General features: G+C 42.0%; 1 protein-coding gene across 9 annotated transcripts in view; it reads left to right on the forward strand.

The window, feature by feature from the left end:
* The window catches only part of MED13L (mediator complex subunit 13L), a 170909-nt gene that overhangs the window by 71864 nt on the left and 82520 nt on the right, over positions 1-16525 (forward strand). For 6 of the 9 annotated variants that reach the window (XM_068208888.1, XM_068208892.1, XM_068208890.1 and 3 more), the window contains exons 3-4: positions 9475-9559; positions 13899-13982. In XM_068208888.1, the coding sequence (XP_068064989.1) occupies positions 9475-9559; positions 13899-13982 (169 nt within the window). Of the gene's footprint in view, positions 1-8244; positions 8289-9177; positions 9352-9474; positions 9560-13898; positions 13983-16525 lie in introns of those variants that run through there. The other 3 variants (XM_068208895.1, XM_068208891.1, XM_068208894.1) reach the window with 3 other exon arrangements.

The raw sequence follows: 16525 nt of genomic DNA on the forward strand, positions 1-16525 counted from the left end.
AAACATTAAAGTAAGTATAACTTAAAAAAATACATGTTTATTCACATCTTTTCCACACATCTCAACAGTAACATGAAGAGGACTTGTCTAATATGTTCCATGTATAATGGAATTAGTGTTGTAGGTCACACGTACAACCTTTGGCTATTTGGTGCGGGGAACATGATGTGTATTTAACGCCGGAAACTGCTTTAAAAATATTTCCTGTATCCCTTACTTAAATCCAAATCTTGTTTTCTCACAATACAGTATTACAAGTAAGTTAAGGAAAATAAGATTTACTAATGAAAATTGTTGTTTCTTTAACCATTAGGTTGGGGGAGGGGGTAAAGAAAAAAATAGGAGCCTGGGGGCTGCAAGTAGTGATACAGGGCCAAAAGCAAATGTGAACTGAGGAAAAATAAGCACAATTCTTAATTTTTATGCAGAAGGGTAAACTTAAAATTTGAACTGATGGAAACCCAGATGTTGACTTGGTTAAGGCAGCATACAGCTGAGGTGCAAATACCACCAGTTCTTGTTCCACAGAGCAGAGCTCAGCTGGCTTGGAAGCAGAGCTCTGGGGGCCTGGGGATACTGGCCATGTTACACCCGGGATTTCTCCATAAATGTCTCCTTGGATGTGTTGGAGATCTCGTCTTTCCTCCAGCTGTCATCCTGACATATCGATTAAGGGCTGTGGCACGCAGCAGTCGTGAAGCAGCGAGGAATTCTGCCCGAGCTGCCTTGCTGCGGGGTGAGGATGGAGGCTCATTCCCTGGCCGGGGCCGCGCTGCCCTCCCTGGACAGCGGTGGGGAGCGGGCAGTGACTCGTGTCCCCGCGGTCCCCGTGGGCACGGCAGTGGCTCGTGTCCATGTCCCCGTGGGCACGGCAGTGGCTCGTGTCCATGTCCCCGTGGGCATGGCAGTGGCTTGTGTCCCCCTGGTCCCCATGGGCACGGCACTGGCTCGTGTCCATGTCCCTGTGGGCATGGCAGTGGACTCCATGTCTCCTTGGGCACGGCAGTGGCTCGTGTCCCCCCGGTCTCCTTGGGCACGGCAGTGGCTCGTGTCCATGTCCCTGTGGGCACGGCAGTGACTCGTGTCCATGTCCCCGTGGGCACGGCAGTGGCTCGTGTCCATGTCTCCTTGGGCACGGCAGTGGCTCGTGTCCATGTCCCCGTGGGCACGGCAGTGGCTTGTGTCCCCCTGGTCCACATGGGCACAGCACTGGCTCGTGTCCATGTCCCTGTGGGCATGGCAGTGGACTCCATGTCTCCTTGGGCACGGCAGTGGCTCGTGTCCATGTCTCCTTGGGCACGGCAGTGGCTCGTGTCCCCCCGGTCTCCTTGGGCACGGCAGTGGCTCGTGTCCATGTCCCTGTGGGCACGGCAGTGACTCGTGTCCATGTCCCTGTGGGCATGGCAGTGGACTCCATGTCTCCTTGGGCACGGCAGTGACTCGTGTCCATGTCCCCGTGGGCACGGCAGTGACTCGTGTCCATGTCTCCTTGGGCACGGCAGTGACTCGTGTCCATGTCTCCTTGGGCACGGCAGTGGCTCGTGTCCATGTCCCCGTGGGCACGGCAGTGGCTCGTGTCCATGTCCCCGTGGGCACGGCAGTGGCTCGTGTCCATGTTCCCGTGGGCACGGCAGTGGCTCGTGTCCCCCCGGTCTCCTTGGGCACGGCAGTGGCTCGTGTCCATGTCTCCTTGGGCACGGCAGTGGCTCGTGTCCATGTTCCCGTGGGCACGGCAGTGGCTCGTGTCCCCCCGGTCTCCTTGGGCACGGCAGTGGCTTGTGTCCACGTCCCTGTGGGCACGGCAGTGACTCGTGTCCATGTTCCCGTGGGCACTGCAGTGGCTCGTGTCCATGTCCCCTTGGCCGGGGGAAGCTCCTGGGATCGCCCTGTGCATGTGGGGGTGGATCACCGGGAGGCACGGCCGGAGGGCGGGGTGGGATTGGGAACGGGAACGGGAACGAGGAGGGTCGGGATTGCATTGTCTGAGCGGAGTCCCTGTCGTTTCTGAGGCAGAGCCGTGTGGAATTGCATTGTCTGAGCGGAGTCCCTGTCGTTTCTGAGGCAGAGCCGTGTGGAAGGGCAGGGAGAGCTCAGCCCGGTGCCGCGCTCCGAACTGAGCCGTGCCCCGCAGTGACGTCCTGCATACCTGGGACGTGAGGGAAGGCTCGCGCTTCCTTTGGCTTTCCAAGCAGGGATTATAGGAACGGCGTTTTTCCTCAGAACAAGCCCTGTGTTACTCGAGGATGGCTGAGCTCGCTCTGATTTCTCTGGAGAGACTCGCTGCCCTGGGACATTCCGTCACCTCCAGCAGAGCTCTGGGAACAGGGAATGCAGTCAGTGTCCCATCAGTGCTAGTAAACACCAGTTGTGTTTAGAGAGGAAAAATACAAGTCCTCCTCATCGCATTGATGGTGCTGAGGAAGGTCTCCCTGCTGCACAGCCACTGCAGGAATTCCATATTCTCTGAACCTGGGGAGATCAAAAGGCAGAAGTGGGGGTTGCAGCTGATGTGTGGAATTGAGGGTCACACTGGCTGCAAGGCCCAGGTGGTCACTGGTAAAGGAAATGAAAAAAATTTAGGAGATTTGGAAGGGGAAAGAAGAGAACAAATCAAGTTTGGAGAGTACAGGCTCTTTCTGGGATTAGGAAAGCATAGTATACTTTTGAAAATTGTGTTTTCCTTCAAAATTTTTTAGGTTGCTTTTATGTTCTTCTTCTACCTTTAATGTCTTTATTCCAAAGAATTGAAGATGTAATGGAAAATGAAAAGTTCAGAAGTGTGAGAGGAAATTCTAGAAACTCCAAGGAGTAAAGTTAAGAAAATACTTACTTTCTACTGGTATTCTTAGCCTAGTACATTTTAGGAAATGATGGCGAGAATCTTTCCAAACCTTTAGTGCTTTGTCACTATGGTCAGGTTATGCTTTTCATTTATAGGAAATACCTCTGCAAAGAAATATAAAGTGGCTTGGAAATAAGACTGCTTAACACAAACACATGGTGGGACAAATGAAGCAGCATAAATCAGGGATTGAAGGGATTTTCAGGCATGCGAGAGCAGGTTTCCCATTGCATGCAACTTCCTGCTTTGCTTTGGGAAACTGTAAACCACATAAAGTTGTGCCTTATTTCTGTTCCTTTTACTCTTTCTGGTGATTATAGAAAGCATTGAAAACAAAAACCACACGGCAAATCCATGGTTTGATTTGGAATCTGTCCTGTCTCAGGAGCGAGCAGCTCAGCTCTCTGCACAGCTCATCTGCATTCCTACAGAGAGAGCTGACTCGAGCTGTAATTGCACAGAAATGCTCATTCTGATTTCATAGATAATAATTTTGGTTAACCAAGCTGCTGAGAAACCTTCCCTGTGGAGATCTGGCTGTGGTGTGCTCCGGTGAAAGGCAGGAGAGGCCGTGCGGGAGCTCAGGAATGTGAGTGTGTGGGCCAGGGAGAGGATGTAACATTTAATGTATATTTTATAAAAAACAACTCTGTACCTACCGGGATTGAGGAAGCGATAAAAGTATTACTTTAAGTAGCACTAACACAATCTAAGTGCAGATAGTTACCTACCATCTGTTTTTCAATAAATAGCTATTATGCTAATTTCTGTTTCAATGCACAACAATTAAAGCCTCGGAGTATTCCTGTGATATTCAACAGCTGTTGCCTTTGAAGGTTTTATTTATCCTTCTGAAGTGCAACAATTTTAGTTTCGTAGTCAACTCTGCTTGCAAGTGTTGTTTTTTATATCGAAAATTGCAGTGCATTGAGATGCAAACTCGGGCCGTGCCTGAGCAGCAATCTCCAGCCATGGTCTCCATTAATATTCTGATTTTCCTGGAAGCTGTTAAGGATGCCTTGGGAGGATGCGGATTGGAAACACTTCTGTGCGAGTCCAGTGAATATTCCCTGTGTTTAGAAATAGGAGAACACAAATGAATCATTTTGGGGAGCATTTGCATTGTTTTGGTTCATTTTGTGATGAGCTGACTTGGGGAAGGAAGCCAAGATGGATTCTCAGGCCCGTACGAGTGAGCAGCACAATTTCCCTACGATCATAACCAGCACAAGGAAATTAGATCTCTAAGTGGGTTGAATCTGATTTAGTAATAAGTCAATTTAATCACTAATGACTTCAAACACAGATTTTACAAGGTGATCAATGGCAGTATAGCAATGATCGATCAATGGCATTGTCTTTAATTGGATTTTTATGGGTATAATATAGTTTTTCAGAATTAATGTACCATTGCATTGTGTTGTTACTCTCTTAACTCAATTTTTTAGGAGAAATGATGCTTCAAAATGCTTGTTGGTTTTTGAAATATTGTTTTAAGGGTACGTTAATAAAAATACAGATGAAAAATTAAATGCTTGCTTTTAGTAATTTTATGTCTGATTTTGTTGGAATTGTTTAGCCATGTGTTTTTAAAACATTTAAAAAACCCTACCTCCTTCATATTTCATGGCAATAAGGAGGCAAAATATCAAAGGCTGGGAAGGAGCATTGCTGCTCAGAATGTGAATCTTGAGGAGCTGAGTAAGTCCCTGTCCTCAGCAGTTTGACATAGTAATCTTCCCTGGAAGTAATCTCCTTGTCCCATGTGTCCTGCTTTAATCTATCAGTATTTCTGCAGTGTGCAGCAAGAAATTGATTTTCAGTAATTTTAATGGCTGAATAACTGGTGCTGTCCCAGAGTGTTTTTTCATATTTGCAGTGGCCAATGTGGTAACTGAGGGCAGTGTTCTGGATAATGGGTTTCATTAGCTCTGATGCCTGAGGTAAAAAAGCAGTAGGTGGGAATAAAGCCTTGTTTTTGATGTCTAGACGTTCATTTCAGCTGTTGCTGCAATATGATACATTAAAAGGAAATATGTATTCTTTGAAACTAATTCTGCTTTTAAACTGCACAAGGCAGTGTGACCTGAATTATTAAAATGCGGGTGGCTGGATTTCTTAAAGGTATAACTGTCTCTGCAGCGCTGACACAGCCTCGACTTGCCTCCTCTCCTTCCTTCCTATATTTCTTTTAAGTAAAATATGTCAGTTTGGCCACTGAAGCAGAACAGAGATCTTATTATCTTTCCAGTATCTCTGCTGGGAGACCTAAAATTATTGAAGTATTTGCTTTGATATTTTGCTGTGACTTCTCTCCTTGAAATTTTTATAATGGATCTTTTTTTTTTGAGAACATGGCTGGCTTCATAAAAATTGTTGGACACTTTGAAAACCTTAATATCTCTGACTTGAAAATAAAAAATATCCCAAGCCAAGTAATCAGCTCATTAATGCATGTTTAAATTACAAATTTCCCATGTAAGTCTAAATTATTGTAGTTGCCTTTCATTCTTTTAACATCTGATCTGCAAGAATAAACATTAAAATCAGCAGAAACATTTTATTCATTTTTTGAACCTATGAAAACAAAATCATAACAAATGCCTACAAACTTTATATATGAAGGCTGTTGACCAATTCCCATTCTATTTGAACACCAGCAGTGAGATTAACACTTCCACTGTAATCCATTATAAGTGTCAGATACATGTTTTTCTTGTTTTGGATTTTCTGCTATCCTTGATAGGTTTTTTTTCTGATAATCCAGATTTTTAGAGACACAATATCAATAGACTTAATGGTTTATTTTGGGAGATGATTTAATTTAAAAAAAATAACATAACTACAGGAAAGCAGTTGCTTCTTTTGGTGAGAAATGATGTGGTGAAGTTCTCCCTGTGTTGTAGCGCAGTGAGAAGGGGATGGAGCTGCCTGTTAAAGTAAAAGCTTCTCCCAGGTGTCATCCTTCTCTAGTTCTCCCTGTGTTGTAGCGCAGTGAGAAGGGGATGGAGCTGCCTGTTAAGTAAAAGCTTCTCCCAGGTGTCATCCTTCTCCAGAGTGTACGGAAGCTTGAATAGGGTAGTTAACATACCCAGAAATATAGGTGTTTATACACAGAGCTATAGCTACATGTGTGCATAAACCTGTCCCAGTGGAGGAGCAGTCACCTGACATCACTCTGGTGAGAAGGAGCCTGGGCTCCTGGAGGTCACCCAGCCTGACACCTGCCCAGGATGGGATTGCTGCAAACAGGGATCACATCAGCCATGGCTTTGTCTCCCCCATGGCCTGACAAGCAGCGACCCACAGTTTGTCCCCTCTGCTTTGCTGCCTTTCCAAACATTTGTCCACTGCTCTGACTTCCGTGGAGGAAAATTGTGCTCTGTTGTGCTTTCTCTCACTAAAACATTCCATCTGTCCTTGATTGTTCCCCTAGAAGTTCTTTGTTTTGAAAGTTGCCTTTCACACCTGTTGTTCAGTGTTGCATTTGTTGGGTCTAAAGAGAAATATTTCAACTGAAGTAACAGAAATGCCTCCAGGACAGGCCAGAGGTGCTCCCAAGTTTTGGAACCTGCACAGCACCTGTGTTCTGCTGGCTGTGCCTGGAAATGCTATCAGGAGCATGGGAAAGCTGAGAGGGGCTGGAGCTGAACGTTTTGAGTGTTAAAAGCATTAGAAATCATCATGCAGACAGACAGAGGCTATTTCCTAGGCTTCAATTTGCTATAAGGAATTTAAAATACTCTTCAAAATCTAAAATCTAGTTAAATAATATGTGTCAGGAACTTTGGAATTTACTTAGGGATAGTCTAATTTTTAGTGTTTGTCAAGCTTTTTTATTGGTCACCATATGCCTCCTGAAGTTGTAACTTGCTCCAGTCATTTCAACACTTTTCTTGTGGAGTCTGGATCAGGAAGCCAAAGAGCAGAGAGGAAGTGAAATGCTGCACTTCTAATTTTTCTTATTTTTATGGCATCAGACATGTACGTGCTCTTAATTGTAAGATGTACTTTTTTAGTAGGATAAAGAAGCATTAGAGATAATTACAGTAAGTATAGTGCTTTAATATATCTGGGAATTATAGGCATTATTTATTATAGGAAAATGGTTATGGCAATGTCTTATGATATACTTAGAGTTAAATTTAATAGGGAAGTAATTGTATTTCCATTTCATATATAATTTATATGAATTCTATGTACTAATAAAGGCAGTTTGGAAAATTACAATACTGAGGGTTGATACCACTCCAGATTTTCCCCTTTTCGCTGTCCCACTCCACTGCTGCTCCTCAGCCAGTCTGGCCTCATGGCACACTTGACCCTCAGGACTTGGCTGCAAGGTTAACATTGCTTTTCCCTGCTTTTCCTAGGATTTTGGACACCTTCTTCTCAACCATTCCCTCTGCTGAGAGCAGGACAGCCATGGATGCAGCTGTGGTGGTGGGTAGGGAGGGGGAGTGCTGCCAGTTTCCATTCCCTCATGCAGTCCCTCCTGCTGGTTTGTGTAGTGCTTTCATGTCTGGGATTGTGGAGGAATAACAGGCTGGGGTAACCCAGGGAAACTGAGCAGGGAAAAAGAATACAGGTGATGTCCAGACACAAAAGAATTCTGGATTAAAATTACTCCAACTCTACAGAATATTACATTCAGTCTAGCAGTAAAGCAGCGTGATCTGATCCGAATTCTTCTGAAATGGCAAAATTATACTTGCAGAAAATAGTTCTGAGAGAGGATATAAGCTGTGACAGGGTCCCGTTAGCCTGCTGTGTATACCTGGGAGCAGGTAGGGAGTTAGGATTGAGAACTTCAGAACTGGGCGTGGGAACTTTCCTGTAAAATCAGACTTGATTCTTGTCTCCCCTGTTTTGCATGAAGTTCCTAAAGCAGGGGCAGTACTGGCAGTGCAGCCTGGGATAGAGTGAAACTGCACAAGAGCTCACTGCTGTGTAAGAGTGAATTTTTTTTTACTTTTACAGTTTCTGACAACTCCATGATGTTGTCCAAAATTTAGATTTTTTAAAAATTTAAATCCTGAATTTTCATGCAACTGTGATCTCTCATAGTGTATCTAATCTGTAGCTTTTCATATATTTGAGGATAATGAAATTTTTAAGTGCAAGACTCGACCTGTCTTGCAGCTTCTGGGACTCCAGTAGTTTGAGCTGTTGAGAATTTATACATCAGTCGTTCTTACCATGCACGGGGGTTCTGAGTCCCTTAAGCACAGTGTCTTACCCATGAAAGCCGAGGCCATGCGGAGTTCTGCGCAGTAAGTAGCCATGGCCCGTGACATCCTCGGTGTCAGGGAGGCTTGCCCGCATTAAAGGGCCTGCAGTGGTCTCTACGGAGAAGCTCCGTGGCTGCTGCTTGCGCCCAGGGCCACCGGTCTGTGTCTCCACTCCCCCCCGGCAAGTCCTGTGCTGTCCGATAAGGTGATTTTAGGTACTAAAACCTGGCTTTTCCAGTCTGCACGAAGAGAGAGGTTCTGTTACCGACATTACATCTCGCAACATTGCACATGCAAAAATATGCCTTTTCTTGTCTGAGTGTGTGCGTTACAGCTCCTGGAGAAGCAGCAGAACAGTGGCTCGAGGCTTTGAAGGCTGCTGACAATATTAGTATTTTCCATGGAGCACTAGCTCCTTAGGAGCTTGCCTTTAAACATGGTTGTAAACTATTCGGAGATAATCATCTCTGTGCGATAGACGCGCTGCTGGGAGGTCTCGTCCTGCAAATTGGCCAGGGCCGGGTGTGAAGTGTTCAGCGCTTTTAAGGTGCAGAACAATTTTATGTTTGCACTTTTAAAGATCTGCCGACTACTCCTGTGAAATTGAAATGACAGAACTCAGACAATTAACGAATTTTTACTCCTTGAAAAAGTTGTTTTATCATCTGTTTTCACTCTGCGTCTTCTGGCTGAGTAAGATTTAGAATCCGGTGCAGGCATACCAGAAATAGTGCTACTCCTGGTTGTTTTAGCACCCAAAAGCCATGAGTAAGGACAGCAGATATTTCTGAGAGTTGTCTGTCCTTCAGGTGACTAATTCAGGCTGCACTCTACTATGAGAGATAATTAGCCTTACTTTTTTAAACTCTGAAATCTCTGCAGTTCAGCACTGAGTGTACACTTTTTATTTTGGTATAAAATCTGCTGTGTGTTGCTAAAACTGCAATAGTTGAAGGCAGTACAATGGAGGAATTGCACTTGAGTGTGACAGCGAGAGGTTCAGGGGAGTTGTTTCATGTTGTTTCAGTTATGTAAATTGATTTTACACCTTTAATGATTCACTTTGTTTCTTGATTGTCGGCATCTGTGGTTAAGTTTTAAAGGATCTCTCAGCAAAGAATGATCGTGCATTCCTCACCCCTGTACTTCAATACGGAATGCTACAAACAAATGGGTTTGCTTTTATGCTTTTGTGTTTGCTTTTTTTTTTTTTTTTTTTTTTTAATTCAAAGGATGCGTCTTCGGCAAGTAAAGATTAAAGCTGCTTGGGTGATATAGGTAATCGTTGAAATAGTTTATTGAAACATGCTACTTTGAAAATTAAAGCTGTTAAAGATATGTTTTGGATAAATGTTTGTATTTCCCTATTCTGAGCATTATTGACATTTTGTGTTTTTGTAGTGGTGGAAGAAGGATTCTGGGAGAATGGACTTTCCTATGAGTGTAGGACCCTGCTCTTCAAAGCAATTCATAATCTTCTGGAAAGGTAAGAAAAACTCTAGTGCTCTCAAATATTTCATTTTGATACTTAAAATCATACAGGATGCCTAGAGAGCAATTATATTATTATGGGTATTAAACTGCATTTTTTTAGAGTTAGACCTTGAATCCAAGAGAACAGGACAGAGATCTCTTAAGTCATCGACTCTGGTAATTTATCATAAAATGCCGTGCAAACGAATCACACACTCATACAAACAATAATGTTGATACATATTTCTGCTCGGATTTTTGCTAAGGAGCTGTTTTAAAAGCAAAGAAGGGGGAGTTTTCACCTTCTGGAACTGCTTAGAGAGTGTAATTGTATCTGACCTTCAGTGCCTTGATGAGGTTAAATGATACATGTCTTAAAAGCTCTTAACTCTCTTCTTTCAGTTATCCTAGTCATGTGAATGTTAAAATTTGACTACATTTGTGCACAGTATTCGGGGTGAAGCTTAACAGTGCGTGGCTCTGATGAGCCACTATATATTTATATATATATATATGAATGACTTCACTGCAGAGTTATTTAATACACTCATGCCCTTTTTCTTCGTAATCCAGCTATCACCTTTTAAGATTACTCAAGATCATCTTGTTCTTCGGGCCCATTGAGTGGGACATGGCATCTTGGGCTATATAATTTTATTCTTTCTGTTGCTGCAGTTCTTCAGGTCATCATCACCTTCCTGTATACATCCTAGTTCTTACCGATTTGGATATCTTCCTATATTACATCCTAGTTCTTACAGATTTGGATATCTTCTTAGAATTAAATGTCATTAGGGTATTCCCACTTTCTCTGAGGTTATAATAATAATAATAATAACAACAACAACAAAATAGAACACACCTTTGTGTTGCAGTAATTGTGTAGAATGCAGCCTTGGACATTTTTTCTTTCAGAAAATAAGCAAATGGAAAACACTTTCATCTTGTCTCATTTAGTGTCCTGTTTGCTTTGATGTAGATTTACTGGTAATGAGGTTTGCATTATGTTCCCGAGGCTGTGTTTCCATGGGGTGACCGACTTACCTGTGTGCATATCCGCAGGTACATGGATGAGTTGTTGTATTCCCTGTTTTCTATCCCATCAGTCTCTTCAGGGGATTTTTATAAAAGTTGTAGGCTACTTCGAATGAATGAAAATACAAAAATTAAATTTCAAGTCTAGGATGTTCATTAGTTCTTTTGTAGCTTTATAATATTAAAGGGAAAATTAATTTGATATGTGTTTATTAATCTGTGGTACCCAGCCAGCTGACTTTTAAGTGTAAAGTAGCTAATTTTATTCTTTGGACCTCTTTAAACTTCTGAAATAAATTTAATTTCTTTTAATATATAGCTTATTTGAAATCAGTTGCCAGAGTCAGCAGAACTGTTCTGTTCAGCTGTGGCTGGAAAGTCTTTTTCTTCCAGCAGTAGTCAGTGAACACACCTCAGGTCATGTCCTGATAAACTGAAACAATTAATGTCATGATAAGATGATGTGATTAATGTCATGATAAGATGATGTGATTAATGTCGTGATAAGATGATATGATTAATGTTATGATAAGCTGATATGATTCATATCATGATAAGCTGATACAACTCCTGCTGCAGTCCCAGCATCTTCTGGGACATGAGCATCTCCTTGTTGCTCTGCTGACTACATTTTTTACACTTTAATAGTTGAATTTAATTCAAGTTACTCACTTTTTATTGTTTTTTTAAATTGGTCTGCTGTACCAAATCGGAACGTGCCATAATACTTCATTTAAAGTAATAGCAACACGTGTGCAGGCTTTATTAAATAGCACTTTAAACTTTAAAGTGCTGTTTTAGCCGGTGTTTCGGAAGAGCCCCATTAATAAAGCAGAAGGCTCCAGTCGGTTTCTGGCCCATCAGTGCCGAGGTGGTGGCGGCGGTTTTGCAGGGTTTGGGGTTTATTTCGTGTTTATTTTGCTGGAGGCTGAGGGGGATCGGCCGTGGCGGGAGGAGGAGCCGTGAGGGGCGAGCGGACCCTCATGGAGGAGCCCGAGGGACCTGGGGGGACAACTTTTACCTAACCCTGGCAAAGGCATGAAAAAAGGGCCTTTAGGCAACTGATTGTGGGGATTTTTTTAATTTCTTATTTTTTTTTTCCCTTTTTTATTCTCCCCCCACCCCTCCTGTAACCACACTAATGCTCAGTTTTTGTTAATTGGCAGTATAGAAAACACTACAAGATTTGAGGGATGAGTACTCAAAATATTACAGTGTTGTTTTGTAGTGCTTGGTGTGCCCTTGGCAGGTCATTTTTTCATGGAAAAATCAGAAATACGGGAGGTGGGGCGCCAGTGAAGTGCTGGAGCAGCTGCACTGCTGAGGCAGGGATCGCCCAGCCCTGAGGAGGGAGAGAAGCCAGGACCTGCAGGCTGTTTCATGTCCTTATATCATTAACTAACTGCTTTTTATGACCATATTTTGGTTTGGGTTTGTTTTTTGGGTTTTTTTTTTGGTCACAAGTCCATTGTTACAACTCACTGTGGAAGACTAGTTACCTTTAGTGCTTATACAGCAAAAATAACCATACTATCGTTAACTGCCCACCCGAGATCTGAGATCCGCGCTGCAGGCATGCCTCTGATTTTATAGGGGATTATTCCTTAAATAACCCGTGATTTAGTTTAGCATGGAGGGTTGACTGATTTTTAAGGACAAATCTTCCCATGAAGACTTTTTTCCTAGGAAAGCAGCATTAGCTTGAGGCAGTTAAACCTGCTGTGGCGAGACACAGCGATGTGGCATTGAAGTGTGTGTGATGGGAAGAGTTTATTACAGTTTTTTGCTACTACAGATTATTTTCTTTGGGGATCTGATGTAAACTTCACAGACTTCCTTTTGTTTGTATAAAACGTGCTGGCACTGACAGACTCTGATAGCAAATACTTCCTAGGGAAATAGCTGCTGAAGCTTTTTTCCCCCCCTCTACCAATGTCTTTAGATCTCTGCTGCCTTAGCTTTCATATTCAGTTTAAAGTATTGGTTATTCAACTGGAACTGTTTGGTTTTTTTTGCTTTAATTGAGAAAGTGCTGGTAGAATTTTCTTCAGCTTTAACTTTAGAAAGTCTTGCCAAGTTTATACAGAAAAATTAGGAGCATATTAGTATTTACGTTGTCAGTCGTCCATTTCCTGTGTCTTCTAGGTATGCTTTTGAAGTGTAGATCACACAGCTTTTTTGAACCTTGCAGAATGTACTTGCCCAGAAAGTTTCATGTGATTTTTAGGTTTTTTTCCCCTTTGTTTTGGCTAATCTCTAGCAGCTGCTATAGAAATAAACTATTGGAAAACTTGGAAGAGGGGAAAAATCCAGTTCTTTCATCTAAATAAAAAATACTGAATACATGTGAGATGTATGGGCAAGGCTTGCATATTACTTGTAATGGTGTATAAACCACTAGCAACAAATAACCAGTTTTAGAGAATTTTTGAAGCATATTATTTACCTTACTGAAAAATAAGCCTTAATTATGAATTTCTGTGTGTGGTCCCTTGGGCAGCATGTTTGAGTACATGTTTAATGTATGAGGCATACTTATGCTTGGCAAATTGCTCCTGTGATTCATCTGTACAGGTGGACCTAGAAGGGCACCAAGCACTCCCTAACTTGTCCATTTAGATTGGGCATTGATCACTTTGAGTCCTCATTGTTGGGAGTTTTTTTAAGAGGAATATGCAGTTTCTAAAAAGAAATTGTGGACTTTCAAAGGGACCACAGAAAATTTGAACTTATTGCTCTAATTTTGGTGATGTGGGAGTGTATTTGATGAAGTGAGGTTTCTGACAGAAGCAGCAGTAATTATGGGAATTTCAGCACCTGAAACCATGCTGGGGATCATGTGAAGGGAAAATGGAATCATTGTTAATATTTCCTTAATGCAATTTTCTGTCATTCCTATACTGTACCATTTATGTGCCAAAAATAAGGGAATGCATATTCTTTATCATCTGATATTTGAAAGACTGGATAGAAAAGAATCAGTACTAATGAATGGCCTTTGTTCAAGAGGAGGAGTGTGAAAAGTAGAATGAGGGATCAGTCAGCAAAAAGAGTAGCACAGAATGGAAAAGATTGTGGCAAAGGTGAGGGGAAAATGTATGTGTGAAGTTCAGCATCAGTGACAACATCATGACATGGGACAGGGTTTTTCTTTGACTGATGTGGGAAAACAAAAAGTGGAACCCAAAACCTACAAATTTTTATTTCAGTCTGATTGAAATTCAGCTGCCTAATCCCTCAGAGTCACTGTCTTCAAAGACTCCTTTCAATTACGCTTTAAGATATAACTAGTAATTGTTGCTGTAATTGTTTTCTAGATGCCTGATGGATAAAAACTTCGTAAGGATTGGGAAATGGTTCATACGGCCCTATGACAAGGATGAGAAACCTGTTAACAAAAGGTAAGGAGATCTCTACATCAAGTCCTGCTCCTGTCAGTGTTGTGGATTGTGGGATGGTAATTGGATGCTGAATTTTGGTGGTAGTTTTCCCAATTATTTTGCCATGTAACAAGTAAAAACACAGACAAAGTGTATTCACATCAGTAATACATAGAAAGCAATTAAGTAAGTTTTCAGGCCTTGTTATGATAATTTAAGATAAGAAGGTGAGGTTGGTATTTATCCATTAACTCCACAGAAATGTCACATTTATTAATATCTTTTGAGCAGCATCTGCCTTTTCCTCTCATTATACAACAGAATTACAGGCAGTTATAACAAAATATTTTAATTTCTGGACACTAAACCCCAACCTGACATTTTAAGCAGAAAAAAAGTAGTCCATAGATTTCCTGATTTATTTTCCTTAAAGATGCCACCCTCGATACATGGCTTTCCCTGCTCAGGCAGGCTGACAGATCAGACCTATAGGAGTGATTAATCTGCTTCTCCCACAGCAACACAGCCATGGAACAGGGGTAGCTGGCTCCACTGCTCGCTATTTCCTCTCGAGCTCTAAAGGTTACAATGTTCTCAGATCTTCTGGTACTTGCATTTATAGTCATCTGCTAAACAAGTTCTGTCAAAAATAATCTGAGTTAAGCTGAAACACAGATTTTCTAACGGGAATCATTTTGACAGAACTGGGTTAGGAAGTGACTAAACATGCAGTTATGCTGGGAGATTTGAAGGTAATGAGCAGTGGAGATGAAGTCGGGTGGCAACTTCTTCATCCATCCAACACAGCTGCAGTCACACAGCGTCTGATGGCAGGGTGGGGACAGGTGGAAATCATCCTGCACATCAGATCTGTCTTTTCCTTCTCATCATGATCTCACTGCAAGGTTTAACTGCAGAAATGTTACAGTGCAATGCTACAAACCATTGGCTTCCTTCTGTAGCGAGCTTGGTGCAAAGCAGCTGCTTACAAACTGCATTTGGTTTTGAGAGGATGCAAGAATTAACCATGGATTTGTCTCCTTTCTAAAACCCGAAAGTGTTAGCATAGCCTGGAGTTACCTGTTTTGTTACTGTTTACTTTGTGGCTGACACTGTGTGTGTGTAACCTTTGATTTCACATTGATCTAATGGCAAGGAGCCATGGAAAGGTCCAGGTTTTTCCGTACCTTCCCCTGTCCTGGCTGTGCGTAACCACCTTTCTCCCTCATGTTTTCCCTGCTGCTTTTCTGTTCATACCAACATCAGCTTAATTTTCTGCAAGATTAATTCCCTTAAGTGACGTAAGTAGGGGTCGATTCCAGTTTCTGGAAAAGAGAGGCAGCTCCTTTCAGCAAAAGCTGTTTGTTTTATCCACGTCATTGCAGCCTGAGTGCTCAGATTAAATGTGCTTGTGAGTGTCCTGCCTGTTCCTGGTGTGTATCAATTTAATAAATTAAGCATCTGATACAGTCGATGATGTCTGTCAAAAACAGCACTGGTGTGGGAGGTAATATCACCTTAGAATTCTGCAAGATTAGTAAATCCTTTGTCTGATTTACATGTGTGTAACACCAAATCAACCTGCACAGTGAGGGTTCTGTAGGGGATAATTGCGTTTGTAAACAGAAGTACAGTCTGCACATAAAGAAATCTGGCCTGGAAGATGTCACAAAACCTGAGTTCATGTTAAACTCAGTTTGTGTTTAAAGTATTCCATATATAAATCTGACATTGAGGATTTTAGGATTGGAGGGTGCACTCTTGATTTGAAGAAGATGTTGTTGGTTGTGGGGGGGTATTGGTTTCTCTGTTTACTTTTGTGAAGTTCTTGTCAGTATAGATCCTTTGGATATGTGCCATTTCAAAAGTGTTTATTTAGCAATAATAATTATGCCTAGTTTGGAATAGGTTTTGTGTAGTTTCAGGTTAATTTTTTGCTATAAATATAACATTAAATTAACTAATCTTCCTGAAAGATTGCAGTAAAGACTGCAAAAATGGACAGTAAAGTCAATTGTGGACAGTAGCAACAAGTAGAAGGAGGCTTTGGGGACTAATCTGTCCAGACACCTTTTATTTAATCTTTTAAGCTTTCTTTCTCAGCATAGCACAAAAAGCTATCTTCACAAATTGATTCATGTTAATTCCAGATAAATTCTTCGTGAAGCTCTTCGTCTAAGCAGCAGCTTGTTCTATATAAAGCACTAAGAAATAGTTGCAGGAAAAAGAGGCCAGTTGAGGGTGTTTAGGTATTTTAACATAAAACCTTAATAGCCAAAAAAAGGCATTTTATAAAATGTTACTTAAAGCTGTGTTATTATATACAATAACAGAAATAAGTTGCATGTGTGTACAGTGATGAGACTGGCGTCTGGGAACTGGCCTGTTAAAAACACCTGCTCTGTTCTCCTTGAACGTGGAAAGAGATCTGTATGGGATATATCCCCCCTTGAATGGTGGAAACCAGCAGGTGTCTTTCTGCTAAACAAATAGAACCATCTCTAAAGTCTGCTTTTCTGCTTTTTTGCTTGTGGCAGAGTTGCTCATCTCAAGTTTCCAGTGTC

Source organism: Anomalospiza imberbis, chromosome 18, assembly GCF_031753505.1.
Source record: "Anomalospiza imberbis isolate Cuckoo-Finch-1a 21T00152 chromosome 18, ASM3175350v1, whole genome shotgun sequence".
NCBI lineage: Eukaryota > Metazoa > Chordata > Aves > Passeriformes > Viduidae > Anomalospiza > Anomalospiza imberbis.